General features: G+C 44.6%; 1 protein-coding gene across 4 annotated transcripts in view; it reads left to right on the top strand.

Annotated features, from left to right (window-relative positions):
• The window catches only part of LOC134337312 (protein S100-A1-like), a 65,775-nt gene extending 43,897 nt beyond the window's left edge, over positions 1-21,878 (top strand). For 3 of the 4 annotated variants that reach the window (XM_063032215.1, XM_063032213.1, XM_063032216.1), the window contains 2 exons: positions 10,575-10,737; positions 21,599-21,878. In XM_063032215.1, coding sequence (XP_062888285.1) covers positions 10,597-10,737; positions 21,599-21,760 — 303 coding nt within the window. In that variant the 5' untranslated portion in view covers positions 10,575-10,596 and the 3' untranslated portion in view covers positions 21,761-21,878. Of the gene's footprint in view, positions 1-10,281; positions 10,327-10,574; positions 10,738-21,598 lie in introns of those variants that run through there. The other variant, XM_063032217.1, reaches the window with a different exon arrangement.
• Positions 21,879-23,408: the final 1,530 nt, after the last annotated feature.

The raw sequence follows: 23,408 nt of genomic DNA, 5'->3' as shown, positions 1-23,408 counted from the left end.
GTGTAGATGGAGTTAAAGAAACATCCTCCAAAACTGCCTCCACATTTCAACCACTCTCTGAGTGGAAAAACTACTTCCTGAAGTTCCCACTAAATCTCAGAGACATCCATTCAGGGTGTGACTGACAGTGGTAACATCCTTAAATGTCAGGGTTGATGATTAATTTTTTTTTTAAAGATGGTTGTGGCCAGACAATTTTGAGATGAAGTAGCACCTGCATCTTACCAGCCCAAGCCTGAACCAGTCCCAGATCTTGTTACATTGAAGCTTGGGCTTCCATTCTACACATGGAACTAAATCCTGTGCAGACATCAACGCCAATTCGACAAACCATATAAATTACCTCACTATCAAAACATAGTCCAAATGCTCTGCTTTTCTCTGTTGTAGACCAAAGTGGATAACTTCACATTTCTCCACAGGCAAAAACAGAAATACTGGAAGAACTCAGTCAGTCAAGCAGCATCCGTGGAATTAAACATTTTACGGCATAGAAGGAAACTCTTCTGTCCACTGAGTCTCTGCCAGCTCCTGGTACACTCTTCCCATTAGTCCAACTCCTCCCACAAATTATTCTCTCTTGACTGCCTCACCTTTTCAATTTCCCTATTGTTTCTGTTTTCACTTGCCCCACAGAGAATGAATTTCATGTCATAAGCATTCTCTGCATAAATAAGTTTCTTTTTCTCAAGTTCCTCTGGTAACTTCTCCCAGCGTTTTAGATCTGTGCTATTCTTCCCTCAAACATGTGTTAAAGGGAGCAGTTGCCCTCTACCTTCCCAACTATGACTAGTCATGATCTTGTCCATGTGTTATAGAATCATAGAGCAATACAACATGGATCCACGCCTTTTGGTCCCAATGAGTCCATTGAAACGCAGTGCCAACCCAGTTAGACCCAATCTCCTGTGCTCGGCCTGTATCCCTCTAACCCATGCGCTTCCACTGACCTATCCAGTGCTTCTTAAACACTATTGTACCTGCCTCAACCACTTCTTCCAGCAGCTTGCTCCATATAACGCAACACCCTCTGTGTGAAAAAATTGTCCCTCATTTCCTTTTCGATCTCCCCTGCTCCACTCTAATTCTATGTCCCCTGGTTTTGGTGCCTCCTGCCCTGGGGAAAAGACCGTTACCATCCATCTTATCTACGCCATTCAGAATTTTAAATATTTCTCTAAGGTCAGCAACCTGTTACCTATGTTCCAAGGAAAAAAGACCTAACCTGACCAATCGTTCCCTTTAAATCAGACACTCTAGTCCTAACAACATCCTCCTAATCTTTTCTGCACTCTTTCCAGTTTAACCATGTCTTTCCTATAACAGAATGAGCAAAATTGTAATATTTCCAGAACCAACAAAATTTCCAGCACCTGCAGAATCTGTCAAGAGGCATAGTGAACATGGTCTTCATCATGTAATAACCTTATGGGAAATACAGTGAACACCATTAAACTACCATACAGAGCCTAAACACAAGAGATTCTGCAGATGCTGGAAATTCAGAGCAAGGCACACAAACTGCTGGGGGAGCTCAGCAGGTCAAACAGCATCGATGGAGAGGAATAAACAATCAATGTCTCAGGACAAGACCATTCATCAAGTCCTGATAGAGGGTCTTGAGGCAAAACGTCAACTGTTCTTTCCTTTCCATAGTGCTGCCTGTCCTGCTGAATTCCTCCAGTATTTTATGTGTGTTACCATACATAGCCTTTACTGAACTCACAAAAGCCTTTGACTCTGTAAACCAAGATGAAAAATGGACCGCCTTCTCCAAATCTGGCTGCCACAGAAATTAATCTTCATCTACGTCTGCATCATGATGGAGCAAGCTTTGATTCTTCTGCCATCAGTGATCCAGTTGGCCAACGGGCAGTTTGCTCTCTTGTTCCATCTGCATATTTTCTCACATCTTGTTTATTTTTGATCTCTATATGGGCTTGTTCCTCCAATGTGGATTTTTAAAAATCTCTTGTGGTTGTACAAGTCCCATTGGTGGCTATTTTAAACAGGTCAGACAACCGAACACAACACTACTTTGCCTTTAGTTAATCAAATGTCCCAAGGAATGCCAACACAAAGCCACATGAGGACATATAAGAGCCGGTGACCAAAAGTTTGTCTAAAGGAATGTTTTAAAGCAGAAAAGAGAGAGTAGCAAAGAGATTTTTCCAAATGGAAGTACTCAAGTACTTGATAGTCAACAGATGATGCAGAACCTAGACTGATCGAGATCTCCTGTGGTAGTGGGCCAAAGTGTAGGGAGGCTGGGGGAGGTGGGAACAATGCAGTGATTCTGGGGCAGAGGCACAGGGGAACACAGTTCTAGAATCAACTCTACAGTACGGTTCTTGGTAAAATTGGGATCCCACAGAAAAAGCAAGGTTCCACTAATACTGGAGCAAATAATAATTGAAATGTTGGTTTATACCTGTGCTGACTTCAAAATTGAAATCTTTCAAAGGTGGAGAAAATGTTTAAAATGAAAATTTACCTGCAACCTTCATTTAGCTCCAGATTTAACCTCCCTTCCTTACCCCCTGGGACTCCACTACAATTAAATCATTACTAGCCCCAAGCCTGAAGTTTAATTAACGAAAAGCTAAAAACAAAATGTGTTCTCACACACAACTTTCCAACAACACCATGAAACAATATTTTGGTTTTGGTCCCCTGCTGAATTACTTGGTTTCCAATTATCTCTTCAGTCTTGTTGTTCCTTATAGTGCAAAGCCTCTCCATTGATCAGACTCAAGAGATGCATTCACACTGGCAGCTGCACAAGCATGGTGCCTTGGGAAGGGGAACTGCAGTGGCTCTACACAAACTATTCCCTGTATTATAAAATACATTTAAACCCTGGAGTATACAAATTCTACCCATTGGCTCTCACCATTCTCCAACATCAAAGCATTTCCTTCCTTTTATTTCATACACACACTGCCAAGTTGTATAGAAACATTTCAATTTGCTATTTTATCACCATTACTGCACACATTTCTGGTCACCGCAGTGCTGGAAGTCTTCAGAAGCATTAGAGAGGATTCATGATGATGTTGTCAAACTTAAATGTGGCCAAACATCAGCGAAATTAAGAAGAGGCTGAGATTGATAAAATTAGGTGAGACTTCAGTGTTGTGAATGGTAAGGACTATTTCCCCTAGAAAGTGAAATCAGACAGAAGATAACTACTAACCCCTGAACCCGAGGGGGATCAATATCCCTTTGCAGGCAGCTTTGCTAGAACGGTTAGGAAGGGTTTAAACTGATTTGGCAGGGGAATGGGAAACTGAGTGATAGGACTGAGGACGGTTGGTTTACAACCAGATGCGGTGTGTAATGAGCCTATCAGGAAGGGCAGGCAGACGACAGGGCAACATTGCAGTCAGTGAGATGAGTTGCAGTGTAACATGGGGACAAATTCGAAAAGGGTGATGAATGCAGGACTGAAGGAGTTATATTTGAATGCATGCAGTATATGGAATAAGGTAGATGATCTTGTAGCATAGATAGAGATTGACAGGTATGATGTTTTGGGCGTCTCTGAGTCGTAGCTGAAAGAAGATTGCAGTTGAAAGCTTAACATCCAAAGTCACACATCATATCAAAAGGAAAGGCAGGCAGAGGGGTAATGTGGCCCTGTTGGTAAAAGATTAAATCAAATCCTTAGGAAGAGGTGATATAGGATCAGAAGATGTAGAATCCTTCTAGGTGGGGTTAGGAATGTGCAAGGGTAAAAAGACCCTGATGGGAGTTATATACAGGCCTTCAAACAGTAGCCAGGTTGTGAGCTACAAATTACAATGGGAGATAGAAAAGGTATGCAGGCAGATTGGTAAAGTTCGGTTGGTGCTGATTTGTATCCCAAGAGAGAGTTTGTAGAATGCCTACATAATGACTTTTCAGAGAAGCTTGTGATTGAGCCCACTAGGGGATCAGTTATTCTGGAATGTGTGTTGTGTAATGAATCAGCTTTGATCAGGGAACTGAAGGTAAAGGAGACCGTGACTATAATATAATAGAATTCACCCTGCATTTTGAGAGGGTGAAGCTAAAGTCACATGTATCAGTATTACAGTGGCAAAAAGGAAATTACAGAGACACAAGAGAGGAGCTGGTCAAAGTTGATTAAAGGGAACACTAGCAGGGATGATGGCAAAGCAGAAATGGCTGGAGTTTCTGGGAGCAATTTGGAATGCACAGGATAGATACTCCTAAAGGAGTAGTAGTACTTTAAAGGAAGGATAATGTCACTGTGGCCATCAAGGGAAGTTAAAACAAAAATAAAAAGCCAAACAGAAGGCATATAAAAGTGTAAAAATTAGTTGGAAGTTAGAGGATAGGGAAGCTTTTAAAAACCAACAGAAGGCAACTAAAAAGCCACACAGAGGGAACAGAAGAAACATGAAGGTAAGCTAGCTAATAATTTCAAAGAGGATACCAAAAGTTTTTCCAGATATATAAAAAGTAAAAGAAAAGTGAGAGTAGATATTGGACTATTCGAAAAAACTTCCATGCAACTCCTTTGTCCAATTGTCCCTCTCCATTGATCTCCCTCCTGGCACTTTTCCTTGTAAGCAGAACAAGTGCTACATTTGCTGCTAAACCTCCTCCCTCACTACCATTCAGGGCCCTAAACAGTCCTTCCAGGTGAGGTGGCACTTTACCTGTGAGTCTGTTGGGGTCATTTACTGTGTTTGGTGCTCCCAGTGTGGCCTCCCCCATATCGGTGAGACCCAACGTAGACTAGGAGACTGCTTTGCCAAGCACCTACACTCCAGCCACACTTAGGTTGCAGGAACAAGTCCTTAGATTCTGTTTGGGTAGCCTCCAACCTGCTGGCATGAACATCGATTTCTCAAACTTCCAGCAATGCCCCTAACCTTCCCCACCCTTCTCCATTTCCCATCCCCTTTTCCCTCTCTCACCTAATCTCACCAATCAACTTCCCAGCTCTTTACGTTATCCCGCACCCTCCAGGTTTTACTTATCCCCGGTGGTTCTCTCTCTCCTCCCCTCACCTTTTAAATGTACTCCTCAGCTTTTTTCTCCAGTCCTGCTGAAGGGTCGACTGTACTCTTTTTCCATAGATGCTGCCTGGCCTGCTGAGTTCCTCCAGCATTTTGTGTGTGTTGCTCCTCTTTCACTCTCTTTCTTCCGACCCTCGGTAGGACTCTGACACCAAAACTTACTGCGCCTGGGCTGCTGAAGAAAAGTCTGGATTTACCAGAAGGTGCTTCTTTTATATTCCCACTCCAACTTTTGGTAGGCCTCTGACACTGAGACTCGGCTGCTGGCGTGATGGCATCAGCGTCGGACTTCGGGACGAAAGGTCCCGAGTTCGAATCCAGCCGGCTCCCCTGCACGCTTTCCATCTGTGCTGGGTTGTGAGCTGGTGACTCTCTTTGGAAACTCACCCGGCAGAAGGCAATGGCAAACCACTGATGTAACTTGCCTCGTACGCAGTTCCCCACTACGTCAGAGAGGCGTGGAGGGAAATTGTCCGCTAACCGGAGAAACTCTGGATGTGACCTACCTTTCCTTTCTGAGACTGACACTTACCACCTCTGAGCCACAAAACAAGTGTATGGCAAAGGGAATAAAAGTGAAGGCTATTTTCTAAATGGGCAGGAATTTCAAAGGGAGTTGGAATCATGCAGGATTCGCTAAAGGTTAATTGCAGGTTGAGTTGGTAGTGAAAAAACAAGAATGTAATGTTGAGCAGTTTTGGGCTGCATATCTAAGAAAGGATGTGCCTTCCTCACCATCGACTCAACCTGCAAGTTAACATTTTTAGGGTGTACTACACAAGGACTCCCAAGTCCCTTGGCAGCTCAGATTTCTGGATTTTCTTCCCATTTAGAAAATAGTCCGCACATTTATTTCTACTACCAAAGTGCACTACCATGCATTTTTCAACATTATATTTCATCTGCCACTTTCTTGCCCATTCTCCTAATCTGTCTAAGTCTTTCTGCATCCTACCTGTTTCCCAAACACTATCTGCCCCTCCACCAATCTTTGTATCATCTGCAAACGTGGCAACAAAGCCATCTATTTGATCATCTAAATCATTTATATACAGCTTAAAAAGAAGTAGTTCCAACACCGATCCCTGCAGAACACTACTAGTCACTGGCAGCCAACCAGAAGACCATAAGATATAGGAGCAGAAGTAGGCCATTCGGCCCACCGAGTCTGCTCTGCCATTCAATTATGGGCTGATCCAATTCTTCCAGTCATCCCCACTCCCCCACTTTCACCCCATACCCTTTGATGCCCTGGCTAATCAAGAACCTATCTATCTCTGCCTTAAATACACCCAATGACTTGGCCTCCACAGCTTATGGCAACAAATTCGACAGATTTACCACCCTCTGACTAAAGTAATTTCTCTGCATCTCAGTTCTAAAAGGACGTCCTTCAATCCTGAAGTCGTGCCCTCTTGTCCTAGAATCCCCTACCATTGGAAATAACTTTGCCATATCTAATCTGTTCAGGCCTTTTAACATTCAGAATGTTTCCATGTGATACCCCCTCATTCTCCTGAACTCCAGGGAATGCAGCCCAAGAGCTGCCAGACATTCCTCATCTACTAACCCTTTCATTCCTGGAATCATTCTCGTGAATCTTCTCTGAACCCGCTCCAATATCAGTATATCCTTTCTAAAATAAGGAGCCTAAAACTACACACAATACTCCAAGTGTGGTCTCACGAGTGCCTTATAGAGCCTCAACATCACATCCCTGTTCTTATATTCTATACCTCTAGAAATAAATGCCAATATTGCATTCGCCTTCTTCACAACTGGCTCAACCTGGAGTTTAACCTTTACAGTATCCTGCACAAGGACTCCCAAGTCCCTTTGCACCTCTGCATTTTGAATTCTCTCCCCATCTAAATAATAGTCTGCCTGTTTAATTCTTCCACCAAAGTGCATGACCATACACTTTCCAACATTGCATTTCATTTACCACTTCTTTGTCCATTCCCCTAAACTATCTAAGTCTCTCTGCAGGCTCTCTGTTTCCTCAACACTACCCACTCCTTCACCTATCTTTGTATCATCGGCAAATTTAGCCACAAATCTATTAATACCGTAGTCCAGATCATTGACATACATCATAAAAAGCAGCAGTCCCAACACCGACCGCTGTGGAATAAAGGCATCCGTTAGTCTTGCGAGACCATGGATCTGCGCCTGGAACATCTTCACTCTCCAGGGCACAGACCTGGGCAAGGTTGTATGGAAGACCAGCAGTTGCCCATGCTCCAAGTCTCCCCTCTCCATATTGTCCAAGGGAAGGGCATTAGGACCCATACAGCTTGGCACCAGTGTCATCGCAGAGCAATGTGACTAAGTGCCTTGCTCAAGGACACAACACGTTCCCTCGGCTGGGGCTCGAACTCACGACCTTTAGGTAGCTAGTCCAATGCCTTAACCACTTGGCCACGTCCCCCTATGGAACTCCACTAGTAACCAGCAGTCAGCCAGAATAGGATCCCTTTATTCCCAATCTCTGTTTTCTGCTGATCAGCCAATGCTCCACCCATGCTAGTAACTTCCCTGTAATTCCATGGGCTCTTAACTTGGTAAGCAGCCTCATGCATGGCACCTTGTCAAAGGCCTTCTGAAACTCCAAATATACAACATCCACTGCATCCCCTTTATCTATCCTACTTGTAATCTCCTCAAAGAATTCCAACAGGTTCATCAGGCAGGATTTTCCCTGAAGGAAACCATGCTGACATTTTCCTATCTTGTCCTGTGTCACCAAGTACTTCATCACCTCATCTTTAACAATTGACTCTAACATCTTCCCAATCACTGAGGTCAAGCTAACTGGTCTATAATTTCCTTTCTGCTGCCTTCCTCCTTTCTTAAAGAGTGGAATGACATTTGAAATTTCCAGTCCTCTGGCACCATACCAGAGTCCAATGATTTTTGAAAGATCATTTCTAATGCTGCCACAATCTCTAACGCTACCTCTTCCAGTACCCTAGGGTGCAGTTCATCTGGTCTGGGTGACTGATGTACTATTAGGTCTTTCAGCTTTTTGAGCACCTTCTCCCTTGTGATATTAACTGCACCCACTTCTCCTCCTTCACAGACTACAACATCTGGCACACTGCTAGTGTCTTCCACAGTGAAGACCAATGCAAAATACTCATTTAGTTCATCTTCCATCTCCTTATACGCCATTATTATTCCTCCTGTCTCATTTTCTAGCAGTCCTATACCCACCCTCATCTCTCTTTTATTTTTTACATACTTGAAAAAGCTCTTAGTATCCACTTTTACATTATTTGCTAGCTTGATTTCATAATTCATCTTTTCCCTTCTAATGATTCTTTTAGTTACTCTCTGTAGGTTTTCAAAAACTTCCCAATCCTCTACCTTCCCACTAATTTTTGCTTTGTTGTATGCCCTCTTTTTCATTTTTACACTAGCTTTGACTTCCCTTGTCAGCCACAGTTATACTATTTTGCCATTTGAATATTTCTTTGTTTTTGGAATACACATATCCTGCACCTTCCTCATTTTTCCCAGAAACGCACGCCATTGCTGCCTGCTGACATCCCTGCCAGCAGCTCCTTCCAATTTACTTTACCAAACTCCTCTCTCATACCTCTGTAATTTCCCTTGCTCCACTGAAATACTGCTACGTCAGACTTTACTTCCTCCCTACCAAATTTCAAGTTGAACTCAATCATATTGTGATCACTGTTTCCTAACGGTTCTTTTACCTTAAGCTCCCTAATCGCCTCTGGTTCATTACATAACACCCAATCCAGTATAACTAATCCCCTAGTAGGCTCAATGACAAACTGGTCTAAAAAGCCATCTCGTGGGTATTCAACAAACTCACTCTCTTGAGATCCATTACCAACCTGATCTTCCCAATCGACCTGCATGTTAAAATTTCCCATGACTATCAGAATACTGCCCTATTCAGCCAGCTGCTGTGCTGTAAAATCTTTCTTCTGGAACTTGGACTTCATCCTCTCTTTGAGCTAAACAAGGGAGTCCTATGGTGTTAACAGCAAACTGGATCCCACCCACCTTCACAAAATTTATAACATTAACCCAAAACAGATTAGAAATAGCACTACAGTGACTTAACAACAGAATTAGCACTGCATGGAGACCTCATATAATTTAGCCCACTGACAAAAGTGTCACTCTCTCCATGGCCCATGGACTTGGGAGTGGATATGGAAGAGAGCACCAAGGCTCACTCAAAGGACCACTGCAGGCTTGGTATACGGAGGTCAGACCATTACGCTAGGATCCAAGAGACTTGTGTGGAGCACATTCTGGGCAGCCCCTTCAAGTATGATCGTCTCAGAAATGAGAATGCACCGTCAGAGGAAATTATCATGACCTCATACTCTGCAGACCAACAGAAATGTGTCTCTTTCATCTTGACACACATTTAGGCATACACACACACAAATTGTTAATCCTCCCCAGGTGAATCTCACCACAACCTCCCACACACCCAATCCTCTGCTACACCAAGGGAGAGGCGGGTTGTCAGAGGAATACCGCCTGGGCAGCACCGACAGGGTGCCTCACTGTCAGAGAGTCAGTACTGGTGGGAGTCCTACACAGTGTGTGGGGTGGGGGGGAGGCAGTATTGAGGAAGAACTACCCTGCCGAGTGGCTGTGCCTGGAGATTGCTGTATTACTGGAGGGGCTATTCTAAGGGAGAGCAACACTGTCAACTTGCCATTACTAGAGGGGGTAGGAGTGGGGCGTTCCATTGTAGGAGAGGCAGCACAAATAGTGTCAGGCAGCAATACCCAGACAATGTTACAAGTATTTCTTCTGTGAAATGGCCGCCTCTAGCCTGAGAGAAGCCCCTTGCGTCTGAGTTTGGGCCTTCCAGCCCTGGAGGATAGATTCCATCGAGACAGTAATGACTGGGCTGAGGTACCTCCTGGAAAAAAGTCGAGTTTCTTGCTGCACTTTCCCTCTTCTCCGCGAATCCTAGAGATTCCTCCCTGGGGAAGCCCGCTCTTCGACAGGGATTCCCCGGGAGTTCGCGGCTTCTTTTCCGATCAACGATTCCCTCCGGACGGGCGGCAGGGAAGTCGGCACCTGTTGTTCCACCGCTAGGCAGCCGCCTCATTGGTGTGGATAACGGGAATTGTTTGGCCGAGAGGCCAATGAACGGAGACGGGGCGGGTTTGATCGCTGTGATTGACAGTTGTTCTGTATAAAGCCCCTGGTCCCGTTATTTATCCTTAAAATCTGCTGATTGGTGAGAGGAAGGAAGACTTGTGGTACACTGGACAGCGGATTCAATTGTACAAGTGAAGTATGATACTATGTTTAACTTTTAAATTCTTAAGCGATAAAATGATTTGTTTTGATAAATATGATAATTGCATTCATTGGCAGATAACGAATAGAACCAACTTATTTGGGATCTGGTGCGGGACTTACGCTGCTTTTCGAAGATTTCCTGTGATGTGTATCGATAAATGTACGCGATCTTACTCTAACCTCATGCCTTCCCCAAACTGTTCTTTGCCAACCCAACCCTTATTTTCCCCTCCTTCACAGCCGGCCTGCGTTCAACAACAAAATGCTATCTCAACTGGAAACCGCCATGGATACAATCATCAAAGTCTTCTACAAATACTCAGGGCAAGAGGGAGACAAGTACACGTTGACCAAGGCTGAACTCAAGAACCTATTGCAAGGGGAGCTTGGAGCCTTCCTGAAGGTAAATTATAGAATCGTGGGGGTGCTCCTGGGTCAGGCTCTATGGAGCTAGCTGAAAGAAAACAGCGGGAAGAGGATGAATGCGAAACTGGCATCAAGTGATACAGGGAACTATGAATAGTTTATGGGAGAGTCCGGCAATGCCCGCGATCTTTAGCGAAGAATGGGTAGGTGAGGACTGGGGTGGATGATGTTCAGGGGTTTGTGAGGAGGTTATTTTCTCTCTCTTCTATTAATGAGTTCTAGTTATCACTCACAACCACAGGGGGTGTGGTTTGATGCAAACCATTGAGTTATGGAGTTGCAAACTAAGCTTCCCTTTCCACAAGAGCTTCAGAGTATGGATTATGATCAGAGATTAAGGGAGCTAGGGCTTTACTCTTTGGAGAGAAGGAGGATGAGAGGAGACATGATAGAGGTATGCAAGATATTAAGAGGAATAGATGGAGTGGATAGCCAGCGCCTATTCCCCAGGCCACCACTGCTCAATACAAGAGGACATGGCTTTAAGGTAAGGGGTGGGAAGTTCAAGGGGGATATTAGAGGAAGGTTTTTTACTCAGAGAGTGGTTGGTGCGTGGAATGCACTGCCTGAGTCAGTGGTGGAGGCAGATACACTAGTGAAATTTAAGAGACTACTGGACAGGTATATGGAGGAATTTAAGGTGGGGGGTTATATGGGAGGTAGGGTTTGAGGGTCGGCGCAACATTGCGGGCCGAAGGGCCTGTACTGTGCTGTACTACTCTATGTTCTATGTTCTAGAGGGTCCCGCGGTGATCTCCAGAGAGCTGGAGGTAGGCATCCTAATATGTCGTTAGTTCACACGCAGTAAAACCCCGTAGACAGTAATGTGAGAGTGAAGAGAGAAAACAAACAGACTCTGGATGTTGAACATCTTAGTTTGGTCCATTAGCCCTGATGGAAGGCCACCAGCCTCTGTTTTCTCCCCACAGACACAGCACTGACCGCTGAATATTTCCAGCATTTACTGGTTATATCAGTAAGATAACCGGCAGATGGATGCAGAGGGACTGCTCAGTCGCGAAACTCGGGAGAATTCCTGCTACCTTTGGAAACAATGCCAGGCTGCTTTTATTTCATTTGTCTGTCCATCTGAAAGGGTAGACAAGGCTCTTGTTTAATTGCTTCAGCCACAGGAAAGGTTTACACCTACAATTTATTGTCTACGCTGTAGACCCACTGTAAACGGCACAGAGACTGGGACAGGACTGAGTGGTTACTAGACGTCAACTCACATGAGAAAAGTAGGAACGGGCACTGCTCTTCTTCCTTTTCTTAGTTACTTTATCCAAAGAGGTCCACAAATCCCCTATCCCTCTCTCCCTGCTGTCTTGAAGCTGAAATTGATATATCCTACAGTCTCCTGGATGACAAAGTCACCGAAGGTAGATTAAACAAAAAAGAGAAACGTTGTAAGTTTAACTTCACAGAAAGCCCAAGTGAGTAATAAATAGTGGTGTACTGGGGACATTGCTGGCGCACTCGGGGTATGAAATATTAATTTGAAATAAGATCACAAAACAATCCAATTATGTTTTATAATAATATATTTTTTAAAACAATTGAGTAGCTGAAGAAAGAATATGTCCTGGAGGGACTGAACAGCCAAACTGTGTATGGAGGTATTGGAGGTGGTATGATATGGAGGATAGCAGGTAGGGATGGTTTTGCAGAGCAGTGATGGGTTGGTCCTTTATCTTAAGCCTATTTTCTTCTATGCTTGGGTGAAGCAGTCAGTGATAATGTGCTCTGTCTACTCTATTTAAATAAGTTCTATCTAACACAGTTCACAGACTTGGGCTTCGGAGTGAAGGTAGATGGTCCATGTGTGTATCCAGAATATATATGCAGATCCTAAAAGGTAGGTTAGCAGATCAATAAGGTGGTTAAAAAAAAAGCCCAGGATGGTTTCCTTTAACAGCAGAGGCACAGAATACAAGAATGTGAAGGTTATTCTAGAATTGTATACATTAGATTGACTGCAGCTTAATTAGACATACAGTTTTGGCTAACACATTAAAGAAAAGGCAGGACTAATTAAGAAGCCATCAGAATTGGGGAAAATGCAGCACTCAAAGAGATTTGAATATATCCTCCCTCCAGGTCCCAGATGCTTGATCCCAGATTAGGACTTTAGAATCACTGAAAATTTAAAATTTATTACATTGAAGTAGGTTCATGTAGTCAATAAAAGGCCACCCAGTCTCCAGCTTCTCTTCCAACACTACCTTCCAGCCACTGTTCTTCAAGTTCACACCCTAGTTCTGTTTAATTATGATTAACACACCACCATTGTAGACACGGAGATCAGGATCCCTATCACTCATTGGGTGAAAACTTCATTCTTATCTTTCCTCTTTGAACACTACCCAAAGTAATAAATCTAAAGCAAAGACCGGAAGTTATTTTTAAAAATGACAGTGAACAGCAGGGACTTTGGATTGTGCGTTGTATCAAATCTTGATGAGAGCTCACTTGATTGAACTCTGTCCAACCCTGACTACCATTTTATTTATTTATGATGTGAGATTCAGTGTGGAATAGACCCTTCTGGCCCTTTGAGCTGTACTGTTCAGCAACCCCCAACATAGCCCCAGCCTAATCACAGGACAATTTACCAATTAACCTACCAACTGTACATCTTTGAACTGTGGGAGGAAACTGGAGCCTCCAGAGGAAACCCACACGGTCACGGAGAGAAGATACAAACTCCTTACAGACATCATGTACCCCGTGCCCCCAGGATTTTGACCCCTCTGGTAAGTAAAATAAGTCTTTCCCTTTTAGTCTGTCAAGGGCCCTCATCATTTTATGCACCTCAATTAAATTCCTTCAGCTCCTCTGTTCCAAAGGACACAACTCCAACTTCTCCAACTTTTATTCACTCTATATTGTGTTTCCTCTATAGATTTAATTATTTCCCCCTATAGTTATCCAATGGCCTCTTACGTTCTGTACGATTTTACTTTCAGAGTTCCGTGGAGTCACGGAGTCATGGAGCACAACAGCACACTCTCCTCACAACTCAGGTTCTCAAGTCCCAGTAACATTCCTATAAATTTTCTCTGTACTTTTTCAGTCTTATTGATATATTTCCTTATGGTGGTTAATAATGGATCCTAATGCGGTGTCCTTCCACTGATCTTGCTGGCTTTTAGACCCCCTGCTCAAGTACTCACAGTGCACCAGGAAAAGTTTCCAGAATCTCAGCTCCCGACTTTCACCCAATGCCCTATTCTTTCATTTTTGCTGAAATTGCAGCATCAAGAGATAAGCTAAACCCAGAGCCCAAAGGTTTAGTGTACGCCACCAGTCCTCCCGATCCACAATCATCCACCCAGGTTTAAGACTCCCATTCCCACACTGGAATGTGCTTAAGACACCCACTGAGTTTCTGGAGCGTTTACACTTTTACTAACATCAAATTCATTCCGTTACCGAGACTCATGTAGATATCTAGTGGACGCCACCATCACACTTGAGGAAGGGGAGATGCACTAGTGCCAACACCATCCTCCCAACACAGTTATTTAAGGGATGTGGGAACCTAGCCTTCAGTCTTCACCGATCATCTTCTGGCTGTCCTCCTACACTCCCACCCACCCAACTTTTTATTCTGGCCTCTTCCCCCTTCATTTCCAGTCCAGAAGAAGGGTCTTGACCCGAAACGTCAACTGTGTATACATTTTCATTGATGCTGCCTGGCCTGCTGAGTTCCTCCAGCACTTTCAGCATGTCTTGTTGGGGATTACTGAGGTGATGGGTGAGATGGGGGATGGGGAAGGCTGGAAGGAATTAGGAGGAGAGGTGATGGTGTGAGATCAGGACCATTTTTTATGCAAAAGTCTGACTCATCCTGCCCTGTTGATATGGAAATAATTTGCAAGAGGTTTGCTCAAATTGTCTTATTTATGTTTCCATATTGTCTCCAAGGAAAATACACTGTGGGTAGGGAGAGAGGAAATATTATTAATTTGGGCTCATGAATGTCTGGGGAATCTTTGTAATGGGAGCAGGAGATCAGAAGGACTGTATAACATTAATCTGATATATTTAAGGAACTGTTCCCTGGAGGGGCAGAGCTTGAATAAGAGAAGGCTGTCTATTCAGGAACACACATGTACTTAGAAACAGAGAAACATAGAAAGCCTACAGCACAATGCAGGCCCTTTGACCTACAATGCTGTGCTGAACATGTACTTACTTCAGGAATTACCTAGTGTTACCCATAGCCCTCTATTTTTCTAAGTTCCATGTACCTATCCAAATGTCTCTTAAAAGACCCTATTGTATCCACCTCCACCACCGTCGCCAGCAGCCCATTCCACGCACTCACCACTCTGCGTAAAAAACTTGCCCCTGACATCTCCTCTGTACCTACTTCCAAGCATCTTAAAACTGTGCCCTCTCGTATTAGCCATTTCAGCCCTGGGAAAAAGCCCCTGACTAACCACACGATCAATGCCTCTCATCATCTAATTCACCCCTATCAGGTCACCTCTCATCCTCCGTCACTCCAATGAGAAAAGGCCAAGTTCACTCAACCTACTCTCATAAGGCATGCTCCCCTATCCAAGCAACGTTAATGTAAATCTCCTCTGCACCCTTTCTATAGTTTCCACATCCTTCCTGTAGTGAGGTGACCAGAACTGGGCACAGTACTCCAAGTTGTCATGGTCCGGTCTGTAAAATCTGCATTCCGGTTCACGGTCCGGTTCGTCGATTCCTTATTCCGGGTTTTCCTGTTTTCCCTCGTCCCACTGGGTGCCTTAATTTAGGCACCTGATTCTCGTTTTGGGCTAGCACATCAATACCTCTCAAACCAAGGATTCCCTGCTGGACTGTTCCCTTCCCCTTCCTTCTGAAGCATCACCTGCATCCCCGTCAAGTTCGACCGCTGGAGTGAGACTGGAGCCTTCCCATGCCAAGATAAGGAACTATCTATCGTTGAGAGTGGAACTATGTCTTTGTGTCCCCATATTTAGTGTCCGTATCAAAGAAGAGTCCTGGCCCTAGGTCCTGTTCCCAAGGAGGGGTCCTGACTCTGTGTAAAGCCCTAGCCCTAAGTTCTGTCCCAAGGAGGGGTCCCGGCTCTGTGTTCTGTGTTCCTGTGTTCCAAGTTCCAGGCACCATGCTCCAGTCCTGTCCAAGTCAAGGCTTTGTGTTTTCGTCCTGTCCACGTGCCTCGTCCAGTCCAGGAGTCCCTCGGCAAGTGTCCTCAGCAGTCATCCTGGCCCTGCGTCCTAGAAAGGGTCCCGGCCATGTGCTCCAGGGAGGAGTCCCGGCTCCATACCCAAGAGCCAAGCCAAACCTAGTCCAAGAGCCTCGTCCTGCCCTGGAGTACCTCGTCCAGGGCTCTGAGCGTCCAGTCCACGTCCAAGGATTTGTGTCTTCTTCCAATCCATGTGCCTCTTCCAGTCCACGTGCCTCGCCCAGCCCAGTGCTGGGGTACCTCGTCCTGTCCTGTAGCCATGTCCTGTCTTTGCCATGATCCTAGTCCTGATTCCTAGCCTAGTTCCGGGTTCTGGTTCTGAGTGAAGGCACAGGTTCCGGGTCCTTGTCCAGGCTCTGGTTCTGGAGCTCCGTATTCCTAGTCCAGGCTCCTCGTTCCTAGTTCCCCGTCCGGGTCCCATGTTTCTATTCCAAGTCCTAGCCCAGGCCCTGAATCCTAGTCTCGTCCAGGGCCTGTGTCAATGTCCAGTGTCGTTTCTTCCCTTGCTTTCTTGACAAACCTATTCCTGTTCCTAATACTTCAGTGTCTCTGTCTTGCATTTGGGTCTACCATCAACGGCCCCTGTATAACACAAGTGGGGTCTGAACAGGGTCCTACAGAGCTATGATATTACCTCTCGGCTTTTGAACTCAATCCCACAGTTGATGAAGGCCAATACACTGTACGCCTTCTTAACCACACAGTCAACCTGCATAGCAGCTTTCAGTGTCCTATGGTCTCGGACTTCAAGATCCCTCTGATCCTCCACATTGCCAAGAGTCTTACCATTAATACTATATTCTGTCATCATATTTGACCTACCAAAATGAAGCACCTCACAGGGTTGAACCACAGTGAAGCACCTGGGTTGAACTCCATCTGTCACTTCTCAGCCCAGTTTTGCACCCTATCAATGTCCCGCTGTAACCTCTGACAGCCCTCCACACAATCCAGAACACACCCAACCTTTCAGTCATCAGCAAATTTACTAACCCATCCCTTCCACTTCCTCATCCAGGTCATTTATACAAATCATGAACAGAAGGGGTCCAAGAACAGATTCCTGAGGCACACAACTGATAACCTCCATGTAGAATACGATCACCCTTTGCCTCCTCTGGGCAAGCCAATTCTGGATCCACAAAGCAAGGTCCCTTGGATCCCATGCCTCCTTATTTTCTCAATAAGCCTTGCATGGGTACCTTATCAAATGCCTTGCTGAAATCCATATACACTACATCTATGGCTCTACCTTCATCAATGCATTTACTCACATCCTCAAAAAATTCAGTCAGGCTCGTAAGGCACAACCTGCCTTCCACAAAGCCATGCTGACTATTCCTAATCAAATTATGGCTCTCCAAATGTTCATAAATCCTGCCTTTCAGGATCTTCTCCATCAACATACCAACCACTGAAGTAAGAATCACTGGTCTATAATTTCCTGGGCTATCTCTACTCCCTTTATTGAATAAGGGAACAACATCTGCAACCCTCCAATCCTCTGGAACCTCTCCCGTCCCCATTGATGATGCAATGATCATCGTCAGAGGCTCAGCAATCTCCTCCCTCACCTCTCACAGTAGCCTGCGGTACATCTAGTCTGGTCACGGTGACTGATCCATAATGATGCTTTCCAAAAGCTCCAGCACATCCTCTTTCTTAATGTTTATATGCTCAAGTTTTTCAATGCACTGTAAGTCATCCCTACAATCACCAAGATCCTTTGCCGTAGTGAATACTGAAGCAAAATATTCATTAAGTACCACTGCTACCTCCTCCAGTTCCATACACACTTTCCCACTGTCACACTTGATTGGTCCTATTCTCTCATGTCTTATCCTCTTGTTCTTCACATACTTGTAGAATGCCTTGGGGTTTTCCTTAATCCTACTTGCCAAGGCCTTCTCATGGCCCCTTCTGGCCTTCCTAATTTCATTCTTAAGCTCCTTCCTGCTAGCCTTATAATTTTCTAGATCTCTATCATTACCTAGTTTTTTGAACCTTCTATAAGCTTTTCTTTTCTTCTTGACTAGATTTTCAACAGCCTTTGTACACCATGGTTCCTGTACCCCACCATCCTTTCCCTGTCTCATTGGAACTTAACTATGCAGAATGCCATGCAAACATCCCCTGAACATTTGCCACGTTTCTGCCATGCATTTCCCTAAGAACATCTGCTCCCAATTTATACTTCCATGTTCTTGCCTGATAGCTTCATATTTCCCCTTACTCTTAGCTTTCCTAACTTGTCTGTTCCTTTCCCTCTCCAATATTATGGTAAAGGAGATAGAAGTGTGATCACTATCTCCAAAATGCTCTCCCACTGAGAGACCTGACGCCTGACCAGGTTCATTTCCCAATGCCAAATCAAGTACAGCCTCTCCTCTTGTAGGCTTATCTACATATTGTGTCAGAAAACCTCCTGAACACATCTAACAAACTTTACCCTATCTAAACCCCTTGCTCCAGGGAGATGCCAATCAATATTGGGGAAATTAAAATCTCCCATCATGACAACCCTGTTATTAATGCACCCTTCCAGAATCTGTCTCCCTATCTGCTCCCCGATGTCCCTGTTACTATTGGGTGGTCTATAAAAAACACCCAGTAGAGTTATTGACCTTTTCCTGTTTCTAACTTCCACCCACAGAGACTCCATAGACAATCCCTCCATGACTTCCTCCTTTTCTGCAACTGTGATACTATCACTGATCAGTAGTGCCATGCCCCAAACCCTTTTGCCCCCCTCCCTGTCCTTTCTGAAACATCTAAAGCCTGGCACTCTAAGTAACCATTCCTGCCCCTGAGCCATCCAAGTCTCTGTAATGGCCACAACATCATAGTTCCAAGTACTGATCCACGCTCTAAGCTCATCCACTTTGTTCATGCGTTAAAATAGACACATCTCAAACTATCAGTCTGAGTGCATCCCTCCTGTATCACCCGCCTATCCTCTCTCTCTCAGTGCGTTCAAGCTTTCTCTATTTGTGAGCCAACCACCCCTTCCTCCGTCTCTTCAGTTCAGTTCCCACCCCCCAGTAATTCTCGTTTAAGCTCTCCCCAATAGCCTTAGCAAACCTCCCTGCCAGGATATTGGTCCCCCTCGGATTCAAGTGCAACCCATCCTTATTGTACAGGTTATGCCTGCCCCAAAACAGGTACTTTATTTTAAGTAAATGTTTATACAGTACATAGCCTGGTAAATTTGAGTGTCAAAGATGAACAGTTAGTGGCAATGGAATGAGCTTACTGACAGAAGCCGGGGTTGGGAGGTGGGGGGGTGTTTCATGTTTACAGCAGTCAGGGAGTAGGTCTGCTGCAGGTATCTACCGCTGTTTGGCTTAGGCAAGAACTACAAGTGAAAATCTTCATAAATATTAGAGAATTACCACCTGGAGCTTTAATGAATATTTGAAGTATAAATGATCCATGTGGAAGGAGCAGTATTCCTCCAACAGAGGACATCGGTACAGATTGTCCATGCAGTTTTGCATGCACTGAAGGGAGGGTTGGAAGGTGGTCTGGGTGGTGAAGAGGACAGGACCCCTCTCTAAAACTATGCCCAGAAGTCCACTGTTTATCAGTGAACCGAGAGAGTTCAAGTGTTGGAGCATAACTGCTTGATCGAAATTAAAAATTTGGTAGAGGAGTGGTACGCTTTACAGTACCAGCGACCCGGGTTCAATTCCCGCTACTGTCTACAAAGAGTTTATACTTTGTCTCGGCGACTGCATAGGTTTCCTCCAGGTGCTCTGGTTTCCTCCCACGATCCAAGGATGTACAGGTTGATAGGTTCATTGGTCATTGTAAACTGTCCCGTGATTAGGCTAGGGTAAAATCGGGGATTGCTCAAAGGGATTGAATGGTCTATTCTATTCTGTATCTCAATAAATAATTTTTTTTTAATTGAATTTGGGAAATGCTTATGTGGAGCTCCCAAACCAAGACAGGAAAATCCAAGCAAACACAAGGAAATCTGCAGATGCTGGAACTTCAAGCAACACACATCAAAGTTGCTGGTGAACGCAGCAGGCCAGGCAGTATCTATAGGAAGAGGTACAGTCGGCGTTCTGGGCCAAGACCCTTCGTCAGCACCCTTACCAGGAAAATCCAAGGCAATGTTGGAGGGCAAAAGGGAGGAGAGGTCTGATCTCTATGCTCTAGATGACTCAGTCAGGTTTTATGTACCCTGTCAGCAGTGTTAAATAAATTTACTGAACTATCTCAAAGCATTAGACTTGCCAAACCCTCCTCATACCACCATTCTCACTGCATTCACGATGCTCTAATTACCTTGGTGTTAATGCTTCTACCCACCTACCAATTATGCAACCACGATTCACTGGTTGGAGCTCCTGCCTTTGAGTCAGAATGTGGTAGCTTCAGTCCACGCTCCAAGTATTTGAAACAATTTAGACCAGAGTTAGTTCATTAAAAACATAAATTCTTCAGTCAACACACATCAAAGTTGCTGGTGAACGCAGCAGGCCAGGCAGCATCTCTAGGAAGAGGTACAGTTGACGTTTCAGGCCGAGACCCTTCGGGACCTCTTCCTAGAGATGCTGCCTGGACTGCTGCGTTCACCAGCAACTTTGATGTGTGTTGCTTGAATTTCCAGCATCTGCAGAATTCCTGTTGTTTGCGTTTATAAATTCTTCAGTGTTTTGCGACCTTTATACTTCCAATGAATTTTGAAATCTACAGGTATGGCATGACTTCTTTTGGGTGAGAGGTTTTGATTGGATGTAAAGGGTTGCTAGAAAGACTATGGAACACCTCTGGGCCCAGAAGTCAGTATTCACCCCAAACTCCAGAAGTCTTGCCAGGTTATATTGAATCTGTAGAGAACGCTGAATAAACTGCAGCTGGCTCTAATTATAGACCACAAGTCATCGGAGCAGAATTAGATCACTGAACCCATCGAACCTGCTCCACCATTTCACCATGGCTCATCATTTCCCTTTTAACCTCATTCTCCTGCCTCTCCCCATAACGTTTCATGCCCTGACTTATCAGGAACCTATCAACCTCTGCCTTAAATGCACCTGGTAACCTGGCCTCTACAGTCACCTGTGGTAATGAATTCACAGATCCACCACTCTTTGGCTAACTTAATTCCTCCTCATCTTTGTGCTAAATGACATCCCTCTATTTTGAATCTGTGCCCTCTGGTCCTACTCTCCCCCACCAAAGGAAACATCCTCTTCACATACATTCTATTTAGGCCTTTCAACATTTGATAGGTTTCAATGAGATCCCCACCCCTCATTCTTCTAAATTCCAATGAGTACAGTCCCAGAGCCTTCAATCACCGTTCATGTGATACCCCTTTAATTATAATTGGAGAAATTGGCTCTAAAGAGCTTTGGGATAAGTTTGCTTCAGATGAGTTGTAAATGCAATTTTTTTCTTAACAATCTGACTTGAACAAGTAACATTGCTTAATGTAGTTTTTGTGTTTGGATCTTAGCTCCTGAAGGCACCCTTTGCTTGCAAAGAATGACTGCTCATGAATCTTCCCACAGATGTAAAGCAGACAACCACAAGGTGTTTTTCTTCTAAATAATTCCTGAATGGCAAGGAAATTTGAAGCTAGTTTTTCTCTTAATCTGTTCTTTTCCTGCAGTATCAGAAAGACCCCAACGCTGTGGACGTCATCATGAGAGACCTGGACGTGAACTTTGATGGTCAGGTAGATTTCCAGGAGTTCATTCACTTGGTGACGGCCATCACCATCGCCTGCAATGAATTCTTTGTCGAACTTCTGAAGAAACAGGGGAAGTTGTGAAAGTGAACACACGATCTTGGATTGAGCATAGAGTTTTGGGACAAGTCTACAAATGCACAGAGAACCTTGAGCAGAAAACACGCCAACTGTGGACACTGATAATCATCAATAAATGTGATGGACAGGTCGCAACTGCCTAGTTTCTGATTCCATTCATTATTTTAGTGCTTTCTAACAGTTTGAGTTCAATCAGCAATGATAACTTGCATTTGCATGAACATTTCTGGTGTGGTGAAACATCCCAAAGCACATCAGGGAAATGATTGTCAAAGTTTGATCCATATTGGGACTGGTGGCTGAAAGCGTGGTGGGTCTTAAGGAGAAGAGGGAGGTCTCTGGTGAGGAGAGTTCCATAGCAAGACAAATGAAATTATAACCCCCAAGGATGAAGCAATGTAAACTGTCAATAATCAAGAAGACGGATGCAAAAGAGTGCAAGGACTCGAGGGTTTTACACTGCAGCAGATCATGAAAAAGGGAAGGAAAGTGACCAAAGCAGATTTAGCCTCGTGGAAAATGTATAGAACAACCAGTGTTTCAACCTCTATTGCAACACCAACCAGTTATATGAAATTTTGATTTTGCACCAAGTTGAGATTGGCTCAGGCTCAATGAGAAACCTAACCATATAAACACAACACTACAATGCTATGCTTGATTTGAAAGATATTTGGGACCCACTAAACCAGCTGTAGGGATGGGCAGTGTTTGTGTTTGTGCAAATCTGTTTCTCAGGATCAGGTTTAAAATTACTGACATTACGTCATGAAGTTTGTTGTTTTGTGGTGCAATGCATTAAAAAAAAGAGCACACCATGGGTGGTGAAGGTCTTTCTTAATAGGTACATTTAATGTCAGAGAAATGTATACAATATACATCCTGAAATTATTCTTCTTTGCAAACATCCATGAAAACAGAGGAGTGCCTGAAAGAATGAATGACAGTTAAATGTTAGAACTCCAAAGCCCCTCCCTCACCCACACATAAGCAACAGCGAAGCGACAACCCCGCCTCCCCACCAGCAAAAAAACATCGGCACCCCCCACTGGGCACTCAAGTGTGCAGCAAAGCATCAATAAAGACACAGGCTTGCAGTACCCCAAAGACTACTCGTTCACCCGGTAATTTGACATACCACAGGCTCTCTCGCTCTCCCTAATAAGGGAAAAAGAGGTGTCTCCATTTCACAGCGAGAGGGGAGAAATAACAAAGCAACTCGCTGCTTACGATCTTCCGTTTCCCACGACGCATCAGGCGCGCGCTACCGGCCTTGAATCTGCCCGCCTCCAAAGCCACGAAAATCCGGCACCCTGAAGGCGCACGAGCCCTCCAGGCCGCATCCTTGGCGTATCGAATAGCGGCCGGTCGTGAGGCCCCGAGAGAGGGTCCCGTTTCCACAAAGAACCGAAGTCAGCGTGTAACTGCAGGTCAGGGTCTGATAGATTTTTGAATATTGAGGGAATAAATGTCCTTAGTGCTGGAGAGTGGTGACAGGAGTCATACAGTCATACAGCACAGCCCTTCAGCCCATCTAGTCCATGCCAAACTGTTATTCTGCCTAGTCCCATTGACCCACACCTGGACCATAGCCCTCTAGACCCCTGCCACCCAGGCAGGGGGGACTGAGTGACACATTCTGTTTCTTAAG

Source organism: Mobula hypostoma, chromosome 24 (assembly GCF_963921235.1).
Source record: "Mobula hypostoma chromosome 24, sMobHyp1.1, whole genome shotgun sequence".
Taxonomy (NCBI): Eukaryota; Metazoa; Chordata; class Chondrichthyes; order Myliobatiformes; family Myliobatidae; genus Mobula; species Mobula hypostoma.
The sequence above is the reverse complement of the archived record's forward strand: the minus strand, read 5'-3'. Positions and strand labels throughout refer to the sequence as shown.